The 12,077-nt window shown below is 42.0% G+C and overlaps 1 protein-coding gene across 1 annotated transcript; it reads left to right on the forward strand.

The window, feature by feature from the left end:
• Nucleotides 1–6,296: 6,296 nt before the first annotated feature.
• LOC311081368 (interferon-induced very large GTPase 1-like) lies at nucleotides 6,297–11,044 on the forward strand (the record flags this gene model as incomplete). The annotated part of the gene is made up of 1 exon (XM_084111911.1): nucleotides 6,297–11,044. The coding sequence occupies exon 1, from the start codon at nucleotides 6,311–6,313 to the stop codon at nucleotides 11,042–11,044; it is 4,734 nt and encodes a 1,577-aa protein (XP_083968037.1). The 5' UTR covers nucleotides 6,297–6,310.
• Nucleotides 11,045–12,077: the final 1,033 nt, after the last annotated feature.

Raw genomic sequence — 12,077 nt, forward strand, 5'->3', positions numbered from 1 at the left:
ACAGACACTAACAAGGTGAGGGGGAACAGCTGAGTGCAATGATGATGGGGAACACCTGAGTGCAATGATCAGTGGTAGCCAGACAGGATGATGGGAAACGTAGTTCATGATGTGAGTAACACCGGGGAAGGAGGACATCTGTGGACACCCGGGGAACACAAACCCAACACTGTGACATAACCCCCCCTCTACGGAGCGGCTACCAGACGCTCCAAGACGACAAATACAACAAAACAAAAGAGTCCAGGCGGGAGGTGGAACGGTGGAGGATCAGGGGGAGGGATGGGGGGCCAGGTCCATGAAGGGAAACAGGAACAGGGGGTGACGGTCTAGCCGGTGGCCAGGGCGAAGCAGAAGACAGTCCATGAGGCGGCCAGGGCGAAGCAGAAGACAGTCCATCGGGCGGCCAGGGCGAAGCAGAAGACAGTCCATCGGGCGGCCAGGGTGGAGACGACCCCTCGGGCGGCCAAGGGCAGAGACTGCACTGGAACTGGCACCACTGGCTCAGGCACTGGAACTGGCACCACCGGCTCAGGCACTGGAACTGCGACTACCGGCTCACGGACAGACACCACCCGGTGTTTTATCGCCTAGCCCTAAGACAGATTTATGAATAGATGAACTGATATGATGATAGTATAGTAAGTATAGATTTCTATGCATTTTAGGGGTTTGGGGGGATTTGACACCCCAAAAATGACTTGCCCCCCCCTAATATTCTACCTGCACCCCCTAGTGGGGCTGGCTGAATCCGGCCCTGCACCACCGGCTCACGGACAGACACCACCGGCTCAGGAGCAGACATCACCGGCTCAGGAGCAGACACCACCGGCTCAGGAACTGGAACAGACACCACCGGCTCAGGAACAGATCCCACTGGCTCAGGTTCAGGAACAGACACCACCGGCTCAGGTTCAGGAACAGACACCACTGGCTCAGGTTCAGGTTCAGGAACAGACACCACCGGCTCAGGCTCAGGAACAGACACAGGCACCGGCTCAGGTTCAGGAACAGACCCCACCGGCTCAGGTTCAGGAACAGACACCACCGGCTCAGGAACAGACCCCACCGGCTCAGGTTCAGGAACAGACACCACCGGCTCAGGTTCAGGAACAGACACCACCGGCTCAGGAACAGACCCCACCGGCTCAGGTTCAGGAACAGACACCACTGGCTCAGCGGCCATCTTGTCCGGAGACACAGGCTCGGCAGCGGCCATCTTGTCCGAAGACACAGGCTCGACGACGGCCATCTTGTCCTGAGACACAGGCTCGGCGGTGGCCATCTTGTCCGGAGACACAGGCTCGGCGGCTACCATCTTGTCCTGAAACACAGGTTCAGCGGCGGCCATCTTGTCCGAAGACACAGGCTCGGCAGACGTGACATGAACAGGCTCGGTGGCGGCCATCTTGTCCGAAGACACAGGCTCGCCAGACGTGACGTAAACCGTCTCGGCGGCCATCTTGTCTGAAGACACAGGCTCGGCAGACGTGACGTGAACAGTCTCTGTAGCGGCCATCTTGTCCGAAGACACAGGTTCGGCAGACGTGCCGTGAACAATCTTGGTACTTTCTAAGATCTTAAATAGCATATCAAAATAATCCAACAGACTTTCAGCCGCTATAGCAACAGCGGGCTGCTCGGGCACGGCCTCCGGGATGACAGCGTGCTGCACGAGAACGGCCTCTGGGATGACAGCGGGCTGCACGGGCACGGCCTCCGGTTCTATGGGGAGGCTGGAGGTCTTCCTCCTCCTCCTCCGGACCACCGGACTCTAGACCACCGAACCCGGAACCACCGGAACTGGGACCACCGGAACTGGGACCACCGGAACAGGGACCACCGGAACAGGGACCACCGGAACTGGGACCACTGGAAACGGGACCACCGGAAACGGGACCACCGGAACTGGCATGGAGGAAGTCTTCCTTCTCCTCTTCCGTTTCGGGACCACCGGAACAGGGACCACCGGCTCTGGGACCACCGAACTCCGGACCACTGGGCTAAACCCTGGCTCAGATCTGGAACCGCTGGACAGTTCGGGCTCGGGGCTGAAAAAAAAAACGAAGTGGAGAGTGGTGTCCATATCCACCACCTCCTCCCCTGCGGCCTCCACAGGTCCCACGAAAAATGACTAGACGGGTTCCCTTAAACAAATCTCTCCTCTCCCGCTCGGTGGCTGGGGAAGAGAAGTTTGAATACATACTGCTGGATCTTTGTGGTGACTGAGTCCTTCTGTCACGATCCACACGTAGAAAATAGACAGAAGATCCAAGTGCAATATGTATATTTTAATAAGGGAAATCCGTTACTCAAATCCAGTCCAGGCAGAGGTCAAAACCAGGGTGGCAATCAAACATAAATGAGAACAAAAACAACAGGCAATAACAGGACTCAGGAGTGGCATGATACATAACAAGGACTCAGTGACAAACACTGACACAAACAGGATATATATATACACAGACACTAACAAGGTGAGGGGGAACAGCTGAGTGCAATGATGATGGGGAACACCTGAGTGCAATGATCAGTGGTAGCCAGACAGGATGATGGGAAACGTAGTTCATGATGTGAGTAACACCGGGGAAGGAGGACATCTGTGGACACCCGGGGAACACAAACCCAACACTGTGACACAATGTCTGTGCGGACAAACATATTTTACTTTCGTTTTTAAGTTAGCAATTCAAAAGCCCCCAGCAGTGTCACACGTCGATTATTCCCAGAGTCACATCCCTAACATATTTATATATAAATACAATAGGCCTACCTGATTTTGAACACAAGAGGGCAGCATGGCACTATGAATGACTTTATTTATTTATTTTTTGGACTAAACAACTATTCTGGCTGTTTTTAAACTTAACTTAACTTAAATATAATTCTTAAATTAAAAAAAAAGAATAAAATGGGTTTAGTTCTGATATTTGTATAATTTTATATAGAAATAAATGGCGTACAATTACATTTTTAGAAGATATGAGGCTTTTAGTGTTTCCTTTTTTGACATTCCTTTAAACCCTTGCCATAGCAAAACCGTTTGAGATATTTAATATCCGTTCACAATTTAGCATCTTTAATGTATTTTCATCATGTTGAAAAAGTTTGGTGTGAATAAAATAAACCACTTAGGAGGAGTAGCTAAAAACTTAGAGTCTGAAATATCCAAATAAATCTACATTCAAACCAAAATATCTGACTTCCTGTTGCTCGGAGCTAATGACTGTAAATTAGAAAGTTGTCCGGCTCGATGAGACCAATATACGTACTGATTTTTGTAACTGTGGGTAAAAGTAACCCCCACACTTTTGTCAAAAACATTTTGAAAGTGACACACTTCCTGCTACCAGTTGGTGGCGCTATAACTTTGACTCCCAATAGTTACATCCATCTGATCGGCCTCTTACCACGAACACACTGCTGAAGATTAATCAAGATCAGTTAATGTGTGCAGAAGTTATATCACTTCATGTTTCTCTTTTCTCGCCATAAATTCGTGTCCCCGCCATGGCCAAACCATTGGAGATATCAATAATCAGTCCGCAATTTAGCATCCTCAATGTCTTGACTTCATGCTGACCGAGATTGGAGGCGATTGGATGAATTCTCTAGGAGGAGGACATCAAATTCCACAGCATGCGTTTTTCAAACAACCCATAATAGCCGACTTCCTGTTGGGCTGGCGTAAAACTTGACCGAGGGAAAGTTGTTCGGCTCAATGAGATCTATATGTGTACTAGTGTTGTCACGGTACCAAAATTTCAGTATTCAGTACCGATACCAGTGAAAATCCACAGTTCTCTGTACCAATTTCAGTACCAGACCAAAGTTTAATTTAGACTAAATTTACCAGTAAAAATTCATGGTTCTCGGTACCAAAGCAAAACACAAAAACATGCTAGCTGAACAACACACTATTTTTATTAATAAAGTTAAACAATGCCATTCTTTATACTTGTTTAAAATTGTGTTTCAAGTTTTTCCACAAGTAATAAATGAAAATAAATTACAAACCTAAAAAACACAATTTTTATAAATTAAACAAAATATGCCATGACTGAACAACAAGTTATAAACTAAAATATTATTATAAATGTAAAAAAAAAAAAAAAAAAAAGGCATAATTTAAGCATTTCAAGCCAAGGATTGTAAACATTTGAGTGATTAAATAACTAGATAAATAACAAAACAATAAGCCATGACTGAATAAACACTCTTCTAACACGTATTATATTAGCGTTAGCCGCATCACGGATGCTAACGATTTACTACACAAACGGCTGTTTTTTTCTATCCGACTGATTCCAACATTCAAATTAAAATATGATATATAATTCATAACAGAAGCTCTAAATTTGAAATTAGTTTGAAACTTAACTGCTTGAACTTTTTCATCAGATCCGGGTGTCAGTCTTTGAGGTGTTTTATTAAGTTAGATGTAATGACATCGTTTGCAAATGGGTTTTTGATTATCAATGATGTTCCCCTCGTCATCAGCCGCAAATCCGAAATAATTCCACACGTGGCTCTTTCCTCCTTTTTTATCAACAAGTGGATTTACCATATCAGCTGCACCGTCGCCATGTCTCAGCGCCTTTAATAAAGAGGACGCGCAACTGCACGCGCTCAGTGCATGTGTGCGTGCATGCATGCGCATCAAGGAACCGGGTTTGAACGGGTCCTCGGTACTTAAGAAAACGTGGTACCGTGACGTTTACATTTTTTAGTACCGACTTGGTACCGAAGTACCGGGTCTTTTGACAACACTAATGTGTACCAAGTTTCATATTAATTCATGCAAGCGTGTTTGATATATGGACCAAGTTTTCAGAACCCGTTCAAGGGGGCGCTGTTGAGCCCCCCTGCCATGCCCGTTTCTGAAACTTTTCACATGTCTACTGGCTAATAAGTGTTATGTGTCTGTCGAGTTTCATCCAATTTGAAGCATGCTAAGAGTCTCAAAAGCATCCGGAAAAAATATTAAAGTTTGATGCAGTGCCATGGCAACAGTATCTAAGATATCAATAATCCTTCCACAGGTCTACATATGCCGTGTGTTTACATTATACACATAAAATTTGAAGCAAATCGGGTAAAAATAAGAGAGTGACTTCAAAGCATTTTGAAAGTGACAAACTTCCTGCAGCCAGTTGGTGGCGCTATAACTTTGACTCACAATAGTCACATCCTTGTGTTCGGCCTCTTACAATGAACACACTGCGGAAGTTTCATCAAGATCAGTAAATGTATGCAAAAGTTATAACACACTTCCTGTGTCCCATTATTCGCCATAAATTAGTTTCCTCGTCACGGCCAAACCGTTCGAGATATCAAAAATCCGTTCGCAAGAATTCATCCTCAATGTCTTGACTTCATTCACACAGAGTTTGGTGGCGATCGGATGAATTCCCTAGGAGGAGAATTTCACATTCCATTGTATGCGTTTTCCAAACAACGTATAATAACCGACTTCCTGTTGGGCTTTTGTAAAACTTAGAGCACGAAAGTTGTTCGGCCCGATGAGATCTATATGTGTACTGAGTTTCATATTATTACATGCAAGCGTGTTTGATATATGGACCAAGATTTCGGACCCCATTCCGCGCCGGGGTACCAGCTCCAGTCCGGCCCTGATGGCCGCAGGTTCTGACCTGTGTGCTAAGTTTCAAGAGTTTTTGAGCATGTTAAGGGCCCCAAAAGTGGCACTTCGCCCTTTCAGGGCTTGGGCCCTAATTAAGTTAAAACTTGTTTTGAACAATTTCTTTGTCATCTGCAGATTGATTTTAAGTAGAAAAAAATATATATTTAAATCGTAACTCAAAACTGTCCCATGTTCCAAGGATATTCTTTTATAACGGCAAAAAAAAATTGTATTCATTTGAAGTTATGTTCTACCAACATTATGAGGACATAAAAATTAAAAAGAAAAACTTTTTGATAACTTTTTTGTTAACTTTTTGAGAACATTATTAACGACCAGATAACTTTTGAATGAATGTTCTATTAATGTTACTGGAAGAACATTTGCTCATAATTTGAAAGAAACTTTGCAGAATGTTAGAAAGTTCTCCGTTATCTGAGATGCTAAAAAGTGAGACTGATAAGAGTTAACAAGTTAAAAGTGAAATCCACAAAATGCTATCTACTGTCAAATGTAAAGTTAAGACTAGAGTGATATTTAATAAAGACAAAAACAAATTAAAGTAAATGAAATGTTTATTTCTTCAGCAGGCAGAAAACAAGCACTGTGCAACATCAGAAGTCACTACAGATTAACACCTACAACAGGAAGTGTTGACTAAAAAAAATGAATCTATTTCACAGACTTCATCTTGAAGGCAGACATTACAATAAACTGAGAGCTACAGATATTCTTCGGTTAACATCTGTACATTCATTACAGTCCCATGAGTCTTGTGCTGAAGAGGAGCTGGTTCAGACTTTCATACAAAAACTACTGATGATGAACTACAGAGCAAGATACATTAAATCTAAAGAGACCAATGAGGAAAGTCACAGTGAACAAGGCAGCTATGATTCATTAAGACAAGAGGCAGATTCTGATGATTTTTTTTCAAATGTATGGTCAGTGTCTAATGAAGAAATATGTAAATCTGAGCTAATTCACCCGATGGATGTTCAGATGGCTGTGTTTCATTGTGCTGATGGTTTCCTGAAGCAGCTGATGGTCACTAAACTGTCCCAGTGTCAGTACGCTCTGCCTCTGCTTGTTCCTGATCCAGACACACAACAGATAGAGTTTCCTCTCTGGACATTCAGACAAATCAACAAGAGCTGGAAGATGAGAAACACCAACAATGAGATCATCAGTCAAACCCATCCGATCTACAAGGCAGAAACTCCAATGGTGTCTTTCTTCAGGTTTGGCTCTGCGTCTTCATCCAAGTCTCAGCTGATGAACAGTCTGATCAATGAGAAACACAACACGTTCTTCCACAGGAACTGCCCAGGCAGCAGCAGAACCAGAGTCCTGATGGATGGAGTGGTGGAGATCGCCTGGTTCTGCCCCTCTGGATCAGATGATGATAAATTCACGGACTGTGTTGCATTCTGTAATCTACACAGTGATGCAGGAGAACATGAGAAACAGCTGCAGATCCTCACTGAAATGGCCTCAGTCAATGTTGTTCAACTATCACAAGTGGACAAGAATGACAAAAGCATGATAAAACTTGACCAACTATACAATGACTCAAAGCCACTCATTTGTCTTTTTACAGAGGATAAATCTACTTTAAAGAAGATGAAGAAAGGGAAATTCAAGATTGGTCTGAAAGACAGAAATCAGTCAGAAGTATCTGAAGAACTCAGAAGAGTTATAAATGATTGTCTCTCAGAATCAACTTCCTCTTTCAGACTTGAAGATTTGTCCAAACACTCAGACATCAGAGTAGATGAGGAAGATGATGAAGACTGCAGGAGAGGAAGAGAAGCAGCACAGCAGATGATGAGTTTACTGGAGAAGAAGGATCTGACAGAAATCAAAGAATCATTTCTGCCTCATCAGGGGAAACCGTGGCATCAGTGGAGTCAGAAGAACAAAGAACTACATCGACCTCGAGCAAATGAGACGGAAATGGACATCAGTAAAAAACAAAATGAGATGAAGTATATCCGTGAACGGCAGCATGAATCTGACATCAGTGAGTTTATGAAGTTCTTCATTAAGGAAATGAACACAGATACTGGATATAAGATGTATTTCATTAAATGGCTCGGAATCATCATGGATGAATATATCTCAGCTGACCTTTCTGATCTACATCATAAGTGTAATGAAAAATGGTCAATGGTCTTAAAAATGAAAGAGAATTATGATGAACCAGAAAAACTGACAGCTGAACAAGCAGAACTTGAGAGAATATCTGGGAAACTTCAAGCTGCAGACTTTGGTTTGGAGCACATCATGAGGGAGATCGGTCAGATATATGAATCATGTTCATCTGTGAAGAAGAACAAGAAAGATCTGCAGTTTGACTTCTCTTCTCTCCCGAGTCTCGCAGCAGAGATGATGATCTCTGGATTCCCACTGGAGCTGATGGATGGAGATGCTGCTCATGTTCCTGTGATCTGGATCTCTGCTGTTCTAGATAAACTCATCCAGAAACTGGGAGACCAGAGAGTCTTTGTGCTGTCAGTTTTAGGGCTTCAGAGCTCTGGGAAATCCACCATGCTGAATGCCATGTTTGGACTCCAGTTTGCCGTCAATGCTGGCCGGTGCACCAGAGGAGCTTTCATGCAGCTGGTCAAAGTCTCAGACGAGATGAAGACACAAATGAACATTGCCTATATCCTGGTTGTTGATACTGAGGGTCTTCGTGCTCTCGAACTGACTGGAAGATCAACAAGACATCATGACAATGAATTGGCAACATTTGTTGTTGGTCTTGCTAATTTAACTTTGATCAATATCTTTGGTGAAAACCCATCTGAGATGCAGGACATTCTTCAGATTGTTGTTCAGGCCTTCCTGAGGATGAAGAAGGTCAGACTGAATCCCAGGTGTGTGTTTGTGCATCAAAACGTTTCAGACATCACAGCTGGAGAGAAAAACATGGAGGGAAGGAGACGACTTCTGGAGACACTGGATGAGATGACAAAACTTGCTGCTGAAGAGGAAGACTATGATGCAGAAAGTTTCAGTGATGTTATTGACTTTGATATACGGAATGATGTGAAGTATTTTGCTCATCTTTGGGAGGGCAGCCCACCGATGGCACCACCAAACCCAAAGTACTGTGAGAATATTCAAGAACTAAAGAAAACTATTATGTCTCATGCCTCAAAATCACATGGAATAATGCAAATAGACTTAAAAGATCGTATTAAAGATCTCTGGGAGGCTTTACTGAAGGAACGATTTGTCTTCAGCTTCAAAAATTCTCTGGAGATTTCAGTCTACAGGAAACTGGAGACCGAATACAGCAAGTGGTCCTGGAGTCTCCGCAGTGCCATGATGGAAACTGAGAACAAACTACACATCCAAATAGAAAATGAAGCAATTCATGAGGTTGAGGAAACTATTCTTCAAACAGAACTGAAGGAGACAAGTGAAGAAGTGGAGAAAGCCATGTCTGAATTCTTTGAGAAAGACACAGATGCAGAAATACGGATTCAGTGGAAATCATCATTTGAAATCAAAATCAAAGATGTTCAGGAAAACATTGTGAGAGAAACAAAAAAGAAATTAAATGAGATTCTTCAACAGCGAGACCTGAAGAAAAAGATTGATGCTCAGAGAACAAATCATGAAAACACTCTCTATGAAAAGAGCAAAGAACTTCCCTTAAAACTCAAAGACAAAGTAAATGATGAAGAAACACTTAAGAAAGAGTTTGAATTGTTTTGGAAACAGAGTGTGAAAATTGTCTCAGACACTCCTCCAATCAAAGACATTGACATAATGAGAGATGTGAGAGATATCCTCAGTGACGTCTATGAAAGTGCTCCTGTAGATCACATTAAAGAGAACAGCGAGTACACCAAGATTTTCACTGTGTCGAGTTATTGTGAATATATTAATTTCAAAAAGTCCACAAAAAAGACAGTTACTGAGGTGGTAAAGGGTGCTTACAGAAAAGTTAAAAAAACATTTGGATACAGTCGAACTCTGTCTCCAAAGAAGGAAGCTGAAATCAAGTCATTAATCACAGATGTTGAACAGCAAACAGAGAAGATGATTCAGTCATATAACATTTCAAAGATGGGCTACAACATCAGCTGCATTCAACAACTCACAGGTTACATCAAGAAGAGAGTAACAGAACATCAGAAAGGAGTGAAATATGAGTTCAAGAATGAATTCTTTATTGATTTGGTTCTTTCCATCTTTAAGAGAGCAAACAAGATGATCTCTGACCAACACAGACTGTTTAAGGAAGCCAATGATCCTGCAATATATGTTGAGAAGAAGAGAGAAGAATACTATAGTATTTTCCAGAAATACTGTCATACAACACAACATACTGAAGCAACATCATCTGCCATTTTTGGAGAGATCATCTGTCAGAAACTTAAAGAGCCCATTGAGCAGAGTGTCTACAAGAAGACTGCTAGAGATCTGGCTGGTGAAATGAAAACAAACTGTGAATCACTGAATGGTAACAGATCAAAACTGGAAAAACACATCCTGAATACACTGGCAGAAGAGGAGGATTTTGACAAATACATGAACTACATTAATTATCCCAGAGATCACTTCAAGAGTTTCATCAGAGATGAAGTCAGTCGGTACATCACTGATAAGTTCAGTGCCACTGTTTTCAAGATGAAGAAGAACATTAAACTCTTGCAGCAGAAGATCATAAAGGCAGCACATAAATCTACTGAACATGTTCAAGTGAACAGAGGAGATGTTGGTTTGTGGTTGAAGAGTTTCACAAAGCAGCTCTCAGGTGTGCTGATCTTCTCTGAAAAAGACCTCAGTGGAGTTAAACATGATGATGTTGATGATTTCAAACTCCTAGAAGATGTGATAAGGAAAGAGCTTCCTGCTATAATTTCTGACATCAGCAGTGGATTCAACACCAAGACATTTCCAGTAAAGCTGGACTACAAGTTCAGGCCAGATGAGCTTCTGATTGAACACTTCTCTCAGTGCTGTTGGGTTCAGTGTCCGTTCTGTGGAGCCGTCTGCACCAACAGCATAGAAAACCATCATGGAGAACACAGTGCTCCTTTTCATCGTAGTATTGGTCTGAATGGAATATATTACCATAATACATCTAACTTGTCTACTCATATCTGCACATCAGCAGTAGGAAACAGCACTCTATATTTTCACCCCAATGATTCAGATGAATTTCTCTGTAGAGAATACAGACCAGGAGGAGTTTATGCAGACTGGAGCATCACCCCTGATCTCTCTGAGCTGCCCTACTGGAAGTGGTTTATGTGCAGATTCCAGAAAAATCTGGAAAAATACCACAAGAAAACATTTGAGGGGGAAGGAGAGATTCCAAATGAATGGAGAAAATACTCAAAACAAGAAGTTATTGAGAGTTTGGATGAATACATGTAAATCGAACAAGTGAAATACGTTTCTTATGTTTTTTTGACTCACAGAACATTTTGAAATGAGTATCTGTTCGTCGCGTCATTGAGTCTGATATCATATAAACCTCAGTTCACAGAATACTAGGGCTGGGCGATATATCGCACGATATTGTTATGCACATCTTATCAGTAAAGCCGGTTCCTTGATTAGTAGTTAATCGCCATCACCTGCTTTCAGATGTAGCGGCATTTACTACAAAGAGCCGTAGTTAACTGACAAGCTGAGCCATATCGCATTAATATCGCGGACGTATCGCCAGCGATAATTAATGCGATATGGCTCAGCTTGTCAGTTAACTACGGCTCTTTGTACACAGCAAAAACTCCAGTGTTAAATTAACACTCCTGGGAGTGTTGAAGTTAATGAGATAATTAAGTGATTAATTTAGTGAAATTATATTTTACTCAAATTGTAAGTTACCATTATTGTGATGGGTATTTGTTTTAGTTGGGCTCTTGACCCTTTTATGTGTACTTTAGATTTTGCTTGGCTGTTGTATCTGAGTTATAACTCTCAGATGAACAAAGAATAAAGTGATCTGATGGTGTTGGTTATATTATGACAATCATCATTTAAGCCTGATCACTGAACTACTTATTTCTGACTTAAATTTATGTTGTTGACCACAGAATAACTGTGATTCTGCATAAACATCCAGAATTTTAGATGTAATATAAAGGATTTCTTAAAAGTTGTTTAAAAAAAAAAATTCTTTGTTAGGCACACACAGACATCAAAATTCGGTATATGCATCTCAACAATGGTGACAAGCAGAATATTAAATTAGGAAACGTAAATTACATAGACAATTCAGATCATAATGTATTCATACCGCAATGCATGATGGGAGCCGTTAATGATTGATGGCAGCCACTGCAACATGCTTTATTATTGTCACCATTGTTGAGATTCACAGGCTGATTATTGATGTCTGTGTTTCTAAATAAAAAAAATGTGAAAGTATTTTGATCAGAACAATGTTTATAAAATATTTTGA

The sequence above is a fragment of the Abramis brama genome, assembly GCF_963993115.1.
Source record: "Abramis brama genome assembly, chromosome: 1".
Classification (NCBI taxonomy): Eukaryota; Metazoa; Chordata; class Actinopteri; order Cypriniformes; family Leuciscidae; genus Abramis; species Abramis brama.